The sequence below is a fragment of the Oryzias latipes genome, chromosome 15 (genome assembly GCF_053564925.1).
Source record: "Oryzias latipes strain Hd-rR chromosome 15, Olatipes_Hd-rR_3.1".
Lineage (NCBI taxonomy): Eukaryota > Metazoa > Chordata > Actinopteri > Beloniformes > Adrianichthyidae > Oryzias > Oryzias latipes.
In genome coordinates this window covers 20636660-20656363 of record NC_136251.1, presented here as the reverse complement: position 1 = coordinate 20656363, position 19704 = coordinate 20636660, and the positions used below count along the sequence as shown (strand labels likewise).

The window sequence follows — 19704 nt, the reverse complement described above, 5'->3', positions numbered from 1 at the left end:
GATGGGATATCAGTGGAGGCTTACTTCCATGCCAACTGTACCTCCCACAACTCAGGCAAGTTTCTGATGAGCTCCTGCTTCGCTGCAAAAACTATGTGCGAAAAAACAGCATTTGCTTTTTTTAAATTTACGTCAAAAACAGCAAAATCTTAATTAAAAGACCACTGTGAACACTTTTAAGATGGATTAAGATATAATTATAGTTGGACTAATTTGCAGTTCTAGTACATATTGTGCCTTTTAGTTTGGTTGGTTGATTTTCAAGGTTTTTAAGAGTTTTTTGTTAGGTTCTGTTACAGTCACTGTCAGTTTAGTTGGTAATCATCCACAGGTGTCTTCATTTAAGGTAATCATCTTCAGAGTAATTTATTTGTTTGCTTTTTCACTTCATCCTTGTCAGGGTATCTTCTTTGTCACCCTTTTTCCTTTGCTTCATGAACTCATTTTTGAGTTTAAATATTTAGAAAAATGTAAAGTGGTTCCTTGGTAGTTTGGGTCCTCCTACATTAGTTCTTGTCAGTTTTAAAAGTATTAGAAAGTGCAACAGAACCCGGGATCATCTTTTAATGGTTACATGGAAGAAAAAAAGAGAGAACTACCGGTATTTTGATTTCTTTTAAGGGGGATTCAAACATCATGTTCAGCCTTCAGGTTGCCCAAAACAATAACATCATTTGGGTGGGGGGGTTAAACTTTAACCTTAAATTTGTGTTTGGGTATTGCTTTCATTGATCTAAAACAAAAAACACTTTCATATCACTGTTCATACTGGCACTAGAATAATTTTTCCATTTCTTTTTTAACTGATCTTTTGTTTATTTATTTAATTAAATGGAAATATATATATATATATTTTTTTTAGATGTTTGAGCTTTTAGCTTCTTGCTTCCAAATTGTACATATGAGATTAGTAATTATCAAATAATCTCACCAGTGCACCCTAGTGGACATTATCTAAAATATTTTCAAATATTTTACTTTTATATATTTCTTTTAAATTTTTGGGGTCATTTTCATTTATACAATGTTTTTTTTTTACAGTAGCAAAGTTTATTATGGAATTCACCTGCTTAAATGTTGCACCATGCGCATTCTCATGGTTTGTATTTGTCGAGGTTTTCTAAGGTTGATGCTTTTAATGCAAAAATATCAGATGCAAAATGATAATTTACATTTTTTTGTTGATGCGTATAGTTTGGTACATCAGAGAAACACTTTAGCTGAAAATGAGGCTCCTAAACAAGCTCTTTGTCTCTCCATTTTAGCTTACCAAGGCCAGATTGACATGTGATGGCAGGGAGGTGATGGAAGCTCCCTGCAGCGTGGAGGGAGGGGGAGAAGGTTCACGGCAAATGGCTAGCCCTAGAATAAAGAATGTGTTGTTTGGAAAGCAGCCGGAACAAACCCTGCCTCTCTGCGCCTCTGCCTGCTCCTCATTTGTCTTCTTTGCTTCAACTGTTTCATTGCAGCACGTTGCTGTTTTCACCCTCTTGGCCATAGTCATCCCCATTACCCACTGTCTGTTCACCCCTCCTTTTTCTAACTCTCCATTTACCCCACCCATCCTTTTTTTCCTCGCTCTCCGTCACCCGGGGTATTTCTTTCTCGCATTTTCACCCCCCTCTTCTGATTGGTTGTTTTTCCCTCTGCCTCATTAGCTGGACCTCAAGGTCGTGGTCTTTTCTAATAACTGACAGTCTGCCCAACTAATTTTAACTATTGGTTGATGGTTGGAAATTCTTTAGACAGGCCAAACCAATGGGTGCGTGTGAACACCTGCCCGTCTGTCTATTTGTCATAAAGACTCTGTAAATTAGCCGGTGCTGAGTACAGTTCTGTTCCGTTCCAGTTTCCAGTAAACTGATCCTGCTGGCAAGGGTTAGTGGGGAGACTTCCTTTTCTGGAATCACCTGATGTGCTGTGTTGATGATCTTTCCCCCCGTCTATGCCTTCCTCTCACCCCCTCTCTCTGTCCCGCTGCTCGGACTCAAATTGTGCCACGTTTGTGCACAGAGCAACAGCATAAGTCATTCACTCAGGAGAGTGAGGGAAACGCACAGATCACACCCACTTCTCCCCTGACCCCCCCCCCCCCCCCCTTCTTTTATCTCATATCTCGTTCTGGATATATTCCTGACTCTCTTCCTACGAAATGTTTTCTTTCCTTTTTCCCACACTACTCCAGTTTCCATCCTCAGGTGGGTTGTCAGCATGTCTTGGAGGCAAACGCTCCTTTGGTCTTGTTCTTTATTGTTTTTTACATTTCTTTATCATATTTATATACCTTCTCCAGCTTCTAAACCTCCTCTGTCTCTACCTCCATACTCTCCGCCTTCATCCACACCCTGTTTCTGAGCGCCGGAGAGAGTCGCCAATTGTGCAAAGCAGAGGCAGCAAGTGGGAGTGGACCTCAGCAAGCGTGCTCGCTAGAGTGTGTGTGTGTGTTTGAGAACGTGGAGAGGAAAGAAGGAGGAGGAGAAGAAGGAGGTGGTGGTGGTGAAGGAGGGAGAAAGCATCAGCACAGTCCTCCTAGTCTCTCCTGTCTTCGTGCACACTCCCAGTCTACATGGAGAGATCCTCTCTGGGCTTCTCAATGGACATTTCTGTGGCAACATTTTGGTTGTGAAGACAGAGGCTCTGGGTGCTCGTTTTCACAAGCTTCTACATGCTGGATTTTAAAATCTGTGAGGAAAAGAGAGGAACTGGGGGAGAGCTCTGAATATGAGTGAGGAGGCTAAGGAGAAAACAGGCAGCGGGAAAGGAGTCCATCGCAAAAAGAAAGGCAAAAAGGTAAGAGTTGCTTTTGTTTTGTTGTGCCTTTTTGGTTGAAATGATGAGATTGGTTCATAAAAGTGGGGTAAGATGTGTTTGAGCATGGTGTGTTGTATTGAGAGGGTTCTATATTTGGGTATTTGACTAATCTGCAAGTGTCAGGTTGTTTATGAAAGAGTCAGTAAAATCTGTACATTGGATTTTTTTTTTTGTCTCATGTCTTCTTTCTGTTGAGTGTTGATCACACAAAAAGAGAAATATGCATTCTGTAATGCTTTCAAAGCAAACTGAAGCACCGCCTGTCAATCACCGGTTATTGTTTTCTTGATGTTGCAACTGGTCCGTCAGGGTGTTTTGCCATGGATGGCTGACTTAAAGAAGGGAAGCGTGTGGAGTGGAAAAAAAAACAACATTTCGAATGCAAGGCAAGGGGATGTCCTCAGGGGTTAGGGTGGGGGCAGCATAACACACGTACAGCGCAGGCATCTGTTGTGTTGTCGAACTCCTTCCCAGTTGTGCGTGCACACATCTATACCACATGCACGAACACATTCTGTCCGTTCTGGGCAAAGTTGTTTTCATGTTTTTTGAACTTGGGTGTTTACCACATAAACATGTTTGGACCTATGGTGTAGAATGTTTTTGCATTGTGCGTGTGTGCGTGTGTGCACTTCTGTGTAATTTTCTGAATGTGGGTGACAGTTAAACACCTTGAAGAATTTGTGGTTCAGCCTTAATTAAAGGTGTGTTCTGGTTCCTGTCCCTCTAAAGCATTTATGGCATTGTCAAGGCTATAATTCAACTGTTTTGCCAATGAAAGCTGTTGATCATGAAGGAAAATTAGTTTCCTAAAAAAGGAGATTAAGTGTGTCCCACGAGATCAGGGATTTGGAGGACTGAAAAAGACTAAAGCACGACAGAAAGGGCTTTAAGTGTGTGTTATATCAAGTGAGTGGCTTCCGGTAAAGCTGTCAGTCTGGTTCTTCAGACTGCCTTTGGTGAATAGTGCTTAAACTATGCAATCTTCACAGGCATGCAAATCTGTGCTGTCTTGACCTTAGTATATTCTTCAGTAGCAAAGAAGTAATTCCAGAGAAATTGAGGTCCTGACAGCAGGTGACAGACTGAGTACACAGGTGGAAAGACAGAATTCTGCAAAAAAAAAAAGGTGGATTTACTGTCATCAAATTGGAAACGAAACTAGAAAACTAAAGGAAAACAAAAAAAAAAAAAACAATTGTTGTCTGCTAAAAAGTTCCAAACCACATGCCTCATGTTGCGTTGGCGTGATGTTTAACGGTTTGGGCCCACAGCAGTGAAAACTCAACATGCTCAACTGTGCCTGGCCCAAAGCCTCCTTTATTTCTTTCTCAAATTTAGATCAACTTACATAACTACCAGTCCATATTTACCTACATGCAACAACTTGCAGCCCCACGACAAATACCATTATAAACACAGCAGCTTTTAACTAAATTATTAAAATTGGACAGTCAGTTTACTGACTTGTGTTGTTATTATCTGAAAGCCTTTTTTTCTAAAATGTTGCATTTCAGTCTGGAATGTAGAAATTCCTCGTCTCACATCAGAGAAACAAGGTTAACTTAGACTGTGGGTTTAGGACTAAATCTGAAACTTCTCTATTTTTCCCCCAGTAAACATCCATGTTATCTCCCTCCCACAGTCTCCAACCATGAAGCAGAGAACTCCACAGAAAAATAATCCACTCAAATGTTTTTTCTTTTCTTTTTTGCATATGTGTGTTGTTTGCTGTGTGACAACTGGCACAAATGTGCGCTTGGCTTTTGCTGCGTGCGCATGTGCTCACCAGATATCTGCCAGATGTGTTAATGATTGTCGCCATGGCAACTAGTTTCTGAAGTGAGCGAAAGACGTCGAGGGTGAGAGCAGGCAGAGGAAAGAGGGGCGGACTGGTAAACTCAGTGGCTGGAAGAGAAATTTATTTTTCATGAGGCAGCTACCATAATGGCTGCAAGCTCAAGGATAAGATCATCTTTTGACTCAAGGTCTCAGATTTATCCCAGACGACAGGGATCGTTAATCAACAAAACAGTCTTGGTGTTGCACATTGTGTTTTGTTTTTGTACGTATCAGTGTTTATGTGTGGTGAAGTGTGGCATGTCTGCCGTGTTTGAATTGCTAACTATTTCTCAGTGTGTTTGTGCAGCGCTTTGATGTTCTTCCAAATGGTCTATGATCTCAAAGAGGCTTAATGATAAGAATTTGATGTAGTGATACAGATAATAAGATTTACATAACTCAAACACACACACACACGCATGCACGCACACACACACACACACACCAAACTAACTGAAGACTCAATGGCAGAGATTCGTCCTTCCATTTGGAAGCTTTCCTTGGGTGAAGAGAAATGTTTTGTCAGATATCTGAGCACCCATTTAGCCATGCTTTCTGTGTTCATCTTATAATTTGTTTGACTGGTTCAGCACAATATTTTTTTGTATAAAAAAGGTAAAAAGAAATTAACAAAATATCTTCAATTCTATATTTAATACTTAAGCTTCTGACAAATTTGTTTGTTCACCCATTCACACACACATTCACACACTGGTGGCGGCTCCGCTGCTGAACACTGGCACCAACCTTCCACCAGGGGCAAAGTGGGGTTCAGTGTCTTGCCAAAGGAGACTTCCACAAATGGGCAGGCAAGGCGGGAATTGAACCTGCAATATTCCGATCAGAGGCCGACCGGCATACCACTACACCACGGACGCTTTTTAGCACGCCATGTCTGCCACCTGCAGTTGGAAGAGGCTTGGTGCGAAATGTTTAAATCTCGCAAATCTTGTGTTAGGCTTTTTCTTTCCCAGATCTATTTTGAGAAACAAACGACTCTGTGTCATAAAATCCCCTCCGGGCAAAAAACGCGATTAATAATGTCTCCTCCATGCTCAATTTTGAAATGTCGGTTCTCCTGTCTTCTCTGCTTCGACTGTCACCATCAAATTCGAGTCCCCGATTCATATAACTTTCAAGCGTGTTTGTACGTAGAGCCCAAAAACGGTCTTAAAAATGGGACAAGCTACATGAGAGTTTTGAACGCAGAAGCCCCCTGCATGTTTACATGCACACTTTGCCCACAGAACAAACATGGATACTAGTGTTACATAATGCATATTAGCACATATTGCTTACGTTCTTTTATCCAGGTCTAAAAAAAACTATCCCATAACACGTTTTGGTATGCTTAAACATCCGGGTACCCGTGCAAATGTAATGTGAGGAGGTGGTGTTTGTGTCAGAAAAACCCAACCAAAAAGTCTCCCTTTCAAAGCTTCAGATCCCTCAGACATGATGACGAGCAGAGACAGCTGTGAAATGTGGTATCATGGAACCACTGGATTTGTGTCACAAACAAGCCGCCGTTGTTGATCTTATTTCTCCACAGAGAGGATATTTTGTCACTGCCACTCACTTTCAAAGCTCAACTGGAGGGGTAGCAGAGTTCATTTACATGCTGTTGCTTTGTCATGCGATCTCTTATTTCAAACTTCAATGTGGGATCATTTCCTGACTGTTTTAATTAGCAGAAGATGAACTCTGAATATTTTTTTAAAAAATTCAAAACACTCCTCACAACTCAGCATATGTCTCCCTTTTTTTATTTTTTTTTTTATTGTGTTGCTTCTAATGAACCATCCAGCCATCCAGGCAGAAAGGTTCAAGCTCCTCTGTTCTTTGTCTTGGATGGAAAAACCCTGTCAGAGACAGAGGGCCTGCGTCTGGAGGACTGGTGAAATAAGCCGTTCTGTGACAGCGCCTTCAAAGAAGAACGGCACATCACATCCCCCAGATATTAGCAGGGCACTGGCGAATGTGCTGACGGGAAGTCTGTCTGCATTCGTGTATGTGTGTGGAGGAAAGAGCAAGCAAAGTGCTGCTTTTGTTTTTGCAGATTACACTAATGGACTTGGCACAGATCAATTCTTTAAAAAGGTTATGCCTCATGCTCTCCTGGAGAGTCTGCAGAACGTATAAATACTGTAATAGGTGGGATAATTAGGCTAGTTTTTAATAGCATGTTGACATTCCTTTTAATAAAAAGTAAAGTTATCAGAGTATAAATACTAATAATCGTTACTGTCAAACAGTTTCAATATTTACCAATCTCATGGATATCTTTAAACTGTTGAACAATTTACATTTTTCAACTTTTTTATCAGGAAAAATTGATTTAAAAAGTGTTCTTATCATGTCAGGAGAATTACTTAATTTTCTCACATCTTTATACATTTAATATTAGGAAATTAACCTTTAAAAAGCTGATTAAAATTGGAAAATTCTGATTCAAGACGGATCTGGTGTGTTGTGTCTCACAATCTCATACAATACCCTTAAACTCCCCACGTTCACTCATGCTTTATTGGCTTTTTTGTATAAGTAAACACAAATGTGTTCCCTCAGGTTTTCTGTTAGTATGCAAGTGTGTGGGCGGGTGTGCTCCTGCGCTGTGGTGTGCACGTGTGTTCGGGTAGGCGTCTCAGAGCACGGGCACATCTGCACGCCCTGGGGAGAGGGCAGAGAGATCAGCCTGTCGGAGCTCCATCACTTTTAGATGAACTCTTTCTGTTCATTTCTCTCCGCTAAGGGAAGGAATGAGGGATGAGGTGAAAAAGAAAGAGAGAAAGCATTAAAGAAGGGAGGGGAATGAGGTGCGCAATGGAGAGAGAGGAGGTGTGATTGATGATGGGGAAGTGAGAGGGAGGCGTGAGCTGGGCATAGGCTGAAAGGTTTAAATATTTTCTTTTTTTTCATTGTTTTGTTTTGAACACATTTGTTTTTGGTCATTTGTGTTAGCAATGACATTTCTTGATTAATATGTTAAAAAAATTCCACTTTTAAGTTTTATAGTGGTGAGATAAATCATATGGGCAGTTTGTGGCCATGTGACAGATTAATCCAAGTTGAAGCCTTTTTTTCAGCTCAGTGGTCATTGCTATTTGGTTGGATTTGACAATGCCAAAGCCATGGACTTTCCCAAATACTGTTTGCGGGACAAACAAGCCTAGCCATGTTTGGAGTATGCTCTCTCAGGCAACTGTGGAGCTAAGGATTTGACGCTTACACTGAAAAAAATGAATCTTAAGAAACTAAAAAGACTTTTTTCCATGAAAAACTCCTGGCTAGTCTTGGTGATAGGAAATTTTTTTCTTAACATAAAAATTTGTCTGCCTAGCTGTTGGACAGGACAAGTTAAAAAAAATTAAAAAAAAACCTAAAAATTTGTTGTGAGACCACTTTTCCTGCCCATTGGCAGTTTTATTTATGGTTATTTAAAGAAAGTCAGAGTTCGCTCTGAGTTTTTCCTCAGTCTGAATAGGTTTAATGCTCGGAGCAGAATAAAGGGACCAAACGGCCACCGTAGCCGAGCATTGTGGGACAAAGTACGAATGAGGCAACCATAAGCCTCGGACAAACATAGAGCAACGATGAAACACAGTAACTCATTGAAATGTGATCGGATGAATGCAGGCTCATAAAAACGACTTTTGATATGACACACATTACTTTTCATTCTGTTTTACTTTCAATCTATGTCATAAACACATCAGCGTACGGTCTTAGCTGTCGTCTCTTAAGTAACCGCCTTGCAGCAGGCCTCTGCCCCAAAGCAGCAGTGAAAAGTGTTGTAACTGACTTTGACATGGACATTCAAAATTGATCAGCAAATATAAAGTTCGAATAAGTAAACTATCTGGACAAGGATTGCGAGGCATAGGATTTCCATTATTCTTTCTCTCGTTAATTTGCACCGCCCTTGTAACTCCTGTTCAATTACTGAAGAGATCTTCATTCACATGCTTTTGTTTACAAGCTTTGGTTCGTAACAAAATGGTCTGTTTGACGTCAGTCTGAATACAAACCAAGTGCAAGGTTCTGGACTCAATCAGGACCAAAATAATGAACCCTTAAATTTTGGGTGCAACAACAGAGCCAAAAGTATTCCATTTTTGCTGTAATCCTAAGCTGTTTCTTGTTTTTTGGAGGAAATGACTTGTTTTTTGAACCATTTAGAGGTTACCCGGTGAACTAACGTGGCTCCAGTTACTTTGATGTTTGAAACCAGCCTAAAACATGAATTCTCAGTTTTTCCATTCAGTTCAGGGGAGGGTAATTCCAGGCATTAAGGGTCGCTGTATTTCCGTGTTTCTAGACGTCTTATGTCTTACGGCTGATTTTCTGGATCAGGTGTATTCAGGGAATTAAAACATACCAGACAGCAGTGTGTTGGGAAAAAAAAAAACAAGAAAGAATGCATTCCTCTGTACTGACCCCTACTCTATAAAAGTTCAGCATGTACAAAATCTGTTGATGCGATGGAGGAAAACAGAACAAAAAAGGACATTACTGACATTACTGACATTACTGACATCACTCTTTGTAATTAGTCATAATAGGTGGGAGGTTAAGTTCTGCCTTTCCCCTTCAAACATTCTGATGTAAAAGAATGTTAATGGCTTCGATCAAAGCAGAATACTTTCAAAATGTTTGCTTGCTAATTTCACAATCATGCAACTGTCACCAATTTGTTACCAGTGGTTGTCCAAAAAATTGACATGCATCTAGGAGTTTCGGCATGGTTTAATGAATGAGATGGCTAGCAAGCTGTTGACCTGGGCATGGGCAGGTTAACCCTTAAACACCACAGCTTTAGGTCCAGTGTTTACATTCTTTCAATTACAGAAACTCTTCAACTGTTTACACAATTAACACAATTCCAGCAGTTTCTGAGGAAGAGAAAAGTAGCTTTGGTTCGTAACAGAATGGTCCGTTTGACGTCAGTCTGAATACAAACCAAGTGCAAGGTTCTGGACTCAATCGGGACCAAAATAATGAACCCTTTTAATATTGGGTGCAACAACGGAACCAAAAGTATTCAATTTTTGCTGTAATCCTAAACTGTTTCTTGTTTTTTTGGAGGAAATGACTTGCTTATTGAGCCACTTAGTGGTTACCTGGTGAACTAACGTGGCTCCAGTTACTTTGATGTTTGAAACCAGCCTCAAACATGAATTCTCAGTTTTTCCATTCAATTCAGGGGAGGGTAATTCCAGTCATTAACGGTCGCTGTATTTCCGTGTTTCATAGACATCTTATGTCTTACAGCTGATTTTCTGGATCAGGTGTATTCAGGCAATTAAAACATACCAGACTGGAGTGTGTTGAAAAGAAAAAATGCATTCCTTTGTACTGACCCCTACTCTATAAAAGTTTGGCATGTACAAAATCTGTTGACGCGAAGGAGGAAAACAGAACAAAAAATGACATTACTGACATTACTGACATTACTGACATTACTGACATTACTGACATTACTGACATTGCTCTTTTTAATTACTCATAATAGTTGTGAGGTTAGGTTCTGCCTTTACCCTTCAAACATTCTGATTTAAAAGAATGTTAAACGTTTTTATCAAAACAGAATACTTTCAAAATGTTTGCTTGCTAATTTCACAATCATACAACTGTCACCAATTTGTTACCAGTGGTTGTCCAAAAAATTGACATGCATCTAGGAGTTTCGGCATGGTTTAATGAATGAGATGGCTAGCAAGCTGTCAACCTGGGCATGGGCAGGTTAACCCTTAAACACCACAGCTTTAGGTCCAGTGTTTACATTCTTTCAATTACAGAAACTCTTCAACTGTTTACACAATTAACACAATTCCAGCAGTTTCTGAGGAAGAGAAAAGTAGCTTTGGTTCGTAACAGAATGGTCCGTTTGAAGGCAGTCTGAATACAAACCAAGTGCAAGGTTCTGGACTCAATCGGGACCAAAATAATGAACCCTTTTAATATTGGGTGCAACAACGGAACCAAAAGTATTCAATTTTTGCTGTAATCCTAAACTGTTTCTTGTTTTTTTGGAGGAAATGACTTGCTTATTGAGCCACTTAGTGGTTACCTGGTGAACTAACGTGGCTCCAGTTACTTTGATGTTTGAAACCAGCCTCAAACATGAATTCTCAGTTTTTCCATTCAATTCAGGGGAGGGTAATTCCAGTCATTAACGGTCGCTGTATTTCCGTGTTTCATAGACATCTTATGTCTTACAGCTGATTTTCTGGATCAGGTGTATTCAGGCAATTAAAACATACCAGACTGGAGTGTGTTGAAAAGAAAAAATGCATTCCTTTGTACTGACCCCTACTCTATAAAAGTTTGGCATGTACAAAATCTGTTGACGCGAAGGAGGAAAACAGAACAAAAAATGACATTACTGACATTACTGACATTACTGACATTACTGACATTACTGACATTGCTCTTTTTAATTACTCATAATAGTTGTGAGGTTAGGTTCTGCCTTTACCCTTCAAACATTCTGATTTAAAAGAATGTTAAACGTTTTTATCAAAACAGAATACTTTCAAAATGTTTGCTTGCTAATTTCACAATCATACAACTGTCACCAATTTGTTACCAGTGGTTGTCCAAAAAATTGACATGCATCTAGGAGTTTCGGCATGGTTTAATGAATGAGATGGCTAGCAAGCTGTCAACCTGGGCATGGGCAGGTTAACCCTTAAACACCACAGCTTTAGGTCCAGTGTTTACATTCTTTCAATTACAGAAACTCTTCAACTGTTTACACAATTAACACAATTCCAGCAGTTTCTGAGGAAGAGAAAAGTAGCTTTGGTTCGTAACAGAATGGTCCGTTTGAAGGCAGTCTGAATACAAACCAAGTGCAAGGTTCTGGACTCAATCGGGACCAAAATAATGAACCCTTTAATATTGGGTGCAACAACGGAACCAAAAGTATTCAATTTTTGCTGTAATCCTAAACTTTTGTTTCTGAAGCAGAGAAATGTAGCTTTGCACTAATATGAAACACTTTACTGGAGTGTTTATGCAATCAACATAAATCAGCGGACTCTGTCACAGAGAAAAGTAGCTTTGCGCCGGCATGCAAAACTTTGTTATTGGTGTGTTGCATATTGGTGCAAAGGTGGTTTTCTCCGCATCAGTATCTCCTAATTCATGTTGATTGTGTAAACAGTCAAAGAGTCACAGTAGGTCAAAGAGCATGTGTTATTTGGGTGTCACTGGCCACGTCTCAGATGGTAAAGGGTTAAGAGGATGTAAAAAGAGTTTAGTCATGTTTTCCACTTGCATCATCTGCAAAAGCATGAAAATGTGAAAAAAACCCATTGTTTTTTTAAAATATTTTTTAAGGCTGTCTGCAAAAACGAATCAATACCACAGTAATCTCAGGCCTATTTTAAGGAGCAGTTTTCTATGTTTGAAAGGCAGAAGCTGGAGTCAGGCTTTAATCTTGGAGTCTAACGTGTTTTATTAAAACCTGTGTCAAAATGTGTCTATAATTAAAAAAAAGAGAAGGTCTGACTCACTGTGAAAATTAAATTCTAGAGTGTTGAATAATACTTTTGAGCATGTGCTTTTCTGGATCAAAGTACTGTCAAAAATAATAGACTCACTGAGTCACCATGAAATCTGAATGTGAGAAAGCTCAACATTTTCAACCTCTGTTGCTTGGTGACCCAGAACGCAGCTGCTTTGACATGTCTATAATAATATGTACTCCACTGGGACTGGTATTTTCCTCTGCTGGTTGTCACAGTTGCAAGAACCCCCAAAGTCTCTTTCCGTTCCCCACGGCTTTGTCAGGAAGGATTTTTATTGTGTTTCGCGAAAAAAGAGCGAGCAAAAACAAATGTAAACACAGAACCTGACTTTTTAACGCCAGATGTATAACTCCCTTTTACGTTTGGGATCCTCATCTTCCTCTCCTGACCCATTGTTGCCATGGTAACTATTTGCAGACTAAGATAACAAAAGCTTTTGTTCCGTACCAAAGGCAGTTAGAGTGGTTTTTATTCATCCATGTTATGATCACATTTCTCAGATTTTTTTCCCTTAATTTATATTTTATAGTTTTCTTTGGCAAAAATGAGCAAACAGGCCGAAGTCAATGGTAATTTGTACCCCATTCATCACTGGTTTGTTCATTTGTCTTTGCAGACATTTCCCCACAGAAAAATCGCTGATGAATAAAACTGTAATGCAGACAGTAACAATGACTATGTTTTTTCCCACACTCATTCCCAATGCAAGGACTTCATGTCATGTGGCGCACATTCCTGTTTGGCCCTGTTTGATTTGCAGACTGATGGTGTTTATTCAAAATAAATATTCAAAGCACATGTCTTCGGGGTGTGCATTCTATATTCTGGATTCAGATTTTACAACAGGGGACTCAGCATGACCTGAATTCAGCCGGTGGCATTTAAGACACAGAAACTGAGAGAAGATGGTTTGCTGAAAAGCAGAAACTGTGATTTGTGTCTTCCAGCATCTCTTTTAATCCCGGATGTTGTTCATTTAAGTAAGATGATGAATTCTGGCATCAGTAATATGCGGTGGCCCTGATGTGCAAATCACACCAACCAATCACTTGTCGCAAAAACATATTAAATTTCACAAAGACAATTAAAAAACAAACCAAATAATAAAACACCAACATAGCATTTTTGAAATCAAAATGTAAAAAAAAAAAAGTTTCATAAAAAACAAATGTCATTTCCAGACATTGAAATGGAATGTTAAACAGTGAGACTAAATTGGCACATCACTGATTGGTTGATGTTTGAGTTTTGATGAAGAGGGAAAGTAGAAGAATGTTTTGACTGAACTGTGATTAAGAACGGAATAAGAGATCACTGAACCTTTGCAGTGGTTGTGGCCAAAAGCTTAAAGAAATATCTAATTCAGAAGATATTTTACATGACAACCAACGTCCGGTTGAAAACGTGAACAAACTTCATCATGCATTCAGTGTCATTCCATGTGGCCAACCTTTTCCGTTTTTTTATTACCGGTACTTTTTTTTTTTTTCCCCAAAACGCTTCCTTTCTATTTTGTTTAATTTATTTGGAATTGTGTTTTGTTTCTTGGAATTCTGTTTTTTTTTTGTTTTGATTTCTAAAATGTAATGCTAATTTTTGATAATTAATTTTACTTCTTTTATCGTCAATGTGATCTACATTATGTTTTTGTGTTGAGTGATTTATTGATGTGTTTTCTACTTCAGGACCACCGCAGGAATACATTCAGACCTGTAAAAATTGTCTTTCTTTAAACAAGTTAAAGAATACAACATGTTTTTCTCTTGTTATACATGAAGAAATCTGCCAGTAAAATGTAGAATTTGTCTTGGTAAGATTTCTTAAAAGAAGTTGTGAGGTCTTTCCCTTTTAAGTCAAAGTTTCATCTTGAAATTGGCTTCAAAGAGTCACGTTTAGGTATACTGCTAGAACAATTGTAAAATATTATCAAAATCAGCATATATTTTCAAAAAAAATAAACATCTTTAAAATAGATGCATTTATATACATAAATACATGCCTACTTTCCCCCCCTAATTATTAAATGTTAACGCTACAACAGTCCAACTATCCTTATTAAGACTAGAATTACACATTTTATATAAATTATATGTACATTTTGAGTAAAAACCTAGTTTTATTAGAAATATTAATTAAAATAAGATGCTTTCAAGATCAAAAGTACTCAATATGTTTAAGACTTGTCTTAAAACAAGTTGTTACATTTTACTGAAAAGTTTACGAAGGCTACGTTCACACTGCAGGCAAAAACGACCCAATTCCGATTTTTTTTTTTTTTGCCCCTATGCGACCTGTATCTGATCTTTTCATGACAGTCTGAATGACACAGATCCGATCTTTTCAAATATGACCTCCTTCTGAACGGCCAGGCCACATGTCTCCGACCCGTACGTCAACGATATGCTACAGACGTCATCATTTTGCGTTGAAGTAGGCGGGAACGAGAACATAAACATCAACCATGGTGGACGATGCTGCTGAGACCACTCAGTGGAAGGGAAGCGAGGTAACGACTGGATTAATATTTGTGGTGACAGCTCTATTCAGGCCAAACTCAAGGGCTCTTATCACAACTGGGCGGTTTTTGAAAAAAATTTCCAGCGAAATGGCTGAGCGTGGGTACAGACGATCCTGGCTCCAATCCCAGCGAAAAATAAAAAGCCTCCAAGCCAAACACAAGGAGGTTAAAGACTGGAACAAACGAAGTGGCCGTCAACATATCACATGTCCATTTTACGAGGAGCTTGACCGCATTTTGGAGGATAAGCCCAGCGTTGTTAACATCTATTGTTACGAGTTACGTTGTTCACCGTTGAGTACTCTTCTGCGCATGCGGGTCACGTCTGGGTCATTTCACGTTCACACAGGAGATCACCAAAGTTCGCATTTAATTGGAAATGTGAACGGCCTTGCAAAAAAATTTAATTAAAAAAACATCGAAATTGAGCATTAATACCTGCAGTGTGAACGTAGCCTGAAAAGTTAGTTTATTTCTTATGATAAGTGCAAAAATATATTTAAACAGTAATCTAGACAAACATATTTGGTGCGATTTTGTTGTAAAGACATGCCTCATAAACCTAACCGTTGCTTTCTCTGTAAAATAGAAAATAAAGACTAAAATGACAATATTTAAACATTAAACATACATTGTTTGATTAAATTAGTTTTCGTCTTAGAATTAAGGTCTGGAACATGACAGTTAAACCAATAAAAAAAGATAAGACGGTCCCTTTCCACTCTATATTTTTTATTGAAAGCTAAAAATATCATTCAGCCACATTTACTTTTATCATGACAGCCAGGTGTTCAATAAGTCAAGTCAAACACCAGCACCATAAAAAATGTACTTTTCATCAATCATTTATCAATGTGGCAATACATTCCTATCTAATTTTATGTTAGTGGATGGATCAGCTCTTGGCAGGAGTTCCACAATGTTACCTTAATCACTGCTTTATGGTTTTTCCCAGGCTGTCTGGCTGCTTTCTTCAGGAGTGACTCTATCAGTGGGCTCTCGACACCACACAAATGGGGATTGTGTGGGGGTGGACGCGCTGTTCCTTCTGCATGCAGCATGTGAAATAATAACTGCTAAAGATTTCTGTTCTGAGTTGACAACAGCATGTAGGCCCCCAAGGCAACACCACCTGAGCCATCCGAGTACATTGGGGAAACCAAAAGAATGAGCAGATAAGGAGGAGGCGGGTGAGAATGATGGCTCAGGCACAGGAAAACTTGGGTGGGATCACATCTCTAAAGGGGATGTAAATCTGTGCAAAGATTCATCGCAGGTGAAATAAACTCCATGCAGGGATGCATGAGAGCCACTGGGACTTCAGCGATAGTGCCAGCACAGGTTCTCTCGATTTATTGCATAACTGAGCATCTCTCTCATTTTCTACTAAACCTGTGACATTTGTTAGAAACCAGAGCAGGAAAGAAAATTCTCACCTCACTTATCATCTAACTTTTCCAGTCTCCTTCACTCTAAAAGCTTCAGAGTGGGAAAGAGCCCAAAAGATGGAATCCGCTTGATATTGATATCTCAATTTGGGTTGAAGGCAGACTAATGTGGTTTTGATTTGATCATACGCTGTGCTCCTCTGAGAGGGGTTAAAGGTGACTGTCTGCTTTGTTCCTCTTATGCCTGGAGCTATTTTTATCCCACTTTCTCATCACAACCAGAAAAATGACTAATAATTGGACAGAATTTGTCTTTATGAATCAGTCTTTAGCTCCATCTCCTTCATGGTGCAGTAGTTATTTCAAGCAGACAGTGATCTTAACCAGAGAGTTACATTATCTAAATCATAGCATTGTTTGTAAACTGCCTAATCAGTTTGGGTATGTGAGACTTACAGATCTTAACTTATCTGTAATTTACACAGTTGTTTGATACTTTCACTTTTTTGGTGTTTTATTGAGGACATTACCGGTATATATCTTGACTTGTAGAAAGTGTTGATTGACCAACATTTGAAAGTTCTCTAAAAATCTACCGCATCACAAAGTACCGGTTATTAACACACTTTTCCAGATTTGTATCCAAAATATAGCTTTAAAGTCACACATTGATCATCTATCAATCTGTTTTGAAAGCGTTTCCCAGTGGTCTTTTAATTATATGGTGGTTTTATCAAAAAAAAAAAAACTTGTCTTTTTCTAGGACATAGCTTCTGCAGAGTGGCAGTAATTCATCAGAAATTCCCCTCTGAATTGTTCGCTGGACTGTTGCCATTGAGTAAACCTGCCCCAACTTCCCGTCACCGATCTATTCACGTGCTCTCCCGCTTGCTTACAGCGCCCCACACCCCCAAGCTAACATTTAGCTGTGCAACCATTGACTGTATATGAGAACTGGACTGAACATCCCCTTTGCCCTGGCCAGGAATTACCCGCTGGTTCCAAAAAGCCGAAATCCCGTAGACTTCTGTTGAGAAATTAACAGCTATTTCGCAGTCATTATGTTTGTCAAAATAAAACCATTCCTACTCTGCTACCTTTTATTAATGTGTTCTTGCTAATACTATTTTTTGTTTATCATGATACTTCTGCTGAGGCACAAGTTATTCAAGTTATTAACTGAACAATCAGATGCCTCAATAAAAGTAGGTGGCCTTGAGTCGAATGTTCGAAGCATTTGATTGACAGATTCTCCAGAGCCCCTTTCCGTGGTAGGGGTGTGGCCTTCTAACATGCTCACTTCTGATTGGAGAGAGTGGTTACCGTAGAAGTGTAGACAGATCAATCACAGCTTATTGAGGACGTCTGGTTCTAACATGGCGATGGACACATTGTGGAAAAATGTCAACCGAATTGTCTTCCTTTGGTTACAACCGGAAGCAAGGCATTTTCTATGGGTGTCGTCGCACGCGATTCGTCCAGTTATATTACACAGTCAATAAGAACTTGCAAAAATAATGGCAAGCAATGTTGGAGCTATCCAGCCATACAGTTTTGATAAATGCCAGCTCGGTAGAGGAAAACAGAGATACATGGATCTTTTTGTCTACATATGGATGCATCAGAATGGAGCAGAGCAGAGAGCTTGTGGCCTGCCCAGCGTATTTTCTACAGAACAAATACAATATTTCTCAAACTGCATTTTTTCGTATGTTCCTAATTCACATTAATTTGAATAAAGAAAATACTTTAAAATGCAGTTTTTGGCATAATTTATTTTTATAAATATCCCCCACCATGAGAAAAGTGCCACAAGAACGTGTTAAAAAAACAAAAATACAATTTTCATCTAAGTGGGTCTTTCAGAAAAACAAAACACACACTCTGTTATGACCCTCTTCCAAACCATCAAACTGAAGGAAAGAAAATTCTCACCTCACTTATCATCTAACATTCATCGTGACACAAACATTTTGGCTGCAAACCAGTACTGTGAAGAAAAAATGCTATAAGGTTGGCTGTTAGAATAGTAAGGCAACTCTGTTTTACCAGTCAAGCTTTTTAGTAGACTGTGAAGGATTTGTGAAAGCCTGACTTTCTCTCCTGGAAAGCCTCTTCACATTGGTAGTTACTTGAAACGGCATGGGGAAAAAATTGATTTTTAAATTGAGCATCGACCTCAGGTCCTGTACAAAGTGGCTTCTTGGAACACATGGAGGTACTCTGTGAAGAAACTATAGCAGCATTTTAATAATTCAAATGTAGGTAGAACTACCAACTTCATTTTTTTCACTTAACTTAATTCTTTTTCTACTGTTGGTCAGTGAAAATTATCTGCATGTCACATCTGTGATATACATCCAAGCAAAAACGTTTGGTTCTTGGACATTTTAATTATCATGCTTTCAAACACGTTGAACTCTAGACCAAAGAAAATGTGCATGCACTTGCAAATGCACGTAGGTTAAATTGGCAGAATAGTAATCAGGGACTAAATCCACCTAATTTCACACAAGAATTGGATTTAACTTATTACTCTGCCAAAGAGCTGTAGCTAGATAACCAAACCAGACAATCAAGGCATGTTGGATGCATTGTTCTGGGTCTAAATGAGGCCCATTTGAGTCTAAACAAGGATTTAAACATGATGCACATGCCTTTGTATTAAGTCTTAATTTTTTAAATGTGTTTTTTTATGTGGCTGAGACTGTGGGTGCGCTTGTGCACGTTTCAGCTATGGAATGCCCCTGTGGTTACAGAGGGCTGGTGTCTTTTCTCTTAATAACAGTGACTGGGCTTCTCCTGCCTAGGGTCAGAGACAGAAAACACACAATGTGACAACCTCCAGCTGCGAGGGTGTGAGTCTGCTAATGAGCTACCCTTTGAATCTGTTTATGCATTCCAGAGTGTGTGTGTGTGTGTGTGTGAGTTCGTGTGTGTATGTGTGCTTATTCATGGTACAACCTGAGCAGACATTTTATAAGCGGTGAACCTGATTATTCTGTCATCAGATACCAGAACAGTCATTGAAAAAACTGTAACAATACTTTATTGAAAGCAGGAAGACTTTATTTTAATTAAATATTAGTTTAAAAAAAAATGTTTTGATTGTTTTTCTGTAATATGCACAAATATTTTCATAATAGCATAACAAAATACATAGAAGTAATACACACTGATAAAACTGTTGGTATATATCCTTCATTACACAAAATTTCTGTTAAAGATATGTAATGCTGACCATTTAGTCCTAGTATTCATTTTTGGAATGATTCAAAACTTAATTTTCAGAGTAAATTTGTTTCTGTAGCATTTCTTCTGTAGCATTATTGGTATCCTGTGGGTTCATTTACCAAGTTAAATTTTGAAACCTAACAGCATAATGTTTTATGAACCACCTGTGCTCTTGCACTAGTGACTCATGGAAAAAATGGGGAATGGATAAAAACAAGCACACTTCTTCCCGACTCCAGTCCTTTATGACATTTGTTTAGGTCATCCATCCATTAATCCATTTTATGAACCTGATGAATCCCTAAGGGTTATGAGGATGCTGGGACCTATCCTTGCTACCATTGGGCAAAGATAGGCTACACCTTGGACAGGTTGC

General features: G+C 39.0%; 1 protein-coding gene across 9 annotated transcripts in view; it reads left to right on the top strand.

The window, feature by feature from the left end:
* Positions 1–2315: 2315 nt before the first annotated feature.
* LOC101165834 (ankyrin-3) overlaps positions 2316–19704 on the top strand; it is a 113401-nt gene continuing 96012 nt past the window's right edge. For 7 of the 9 annotated variants that reach the window (XM_078931948.1, XM_078931921.1, XM_078931920.1 and 4 more), the window contains exon 1: positions 2432–2790. In XM_078931948.1, coding sequence (XP_078788074.1) covers positions 2722–2790 — 69 coding nt within the window. In that variant the 5' untranslated portion in view covers positions 2432–2721. Of the gene's footprint in view, positions 2791–19704 lie in introns of all 9 variants that reach the window. The other 2 variants (XM_078931907.1, XM_078931947.1) reach the window with 2 other exon arrangements.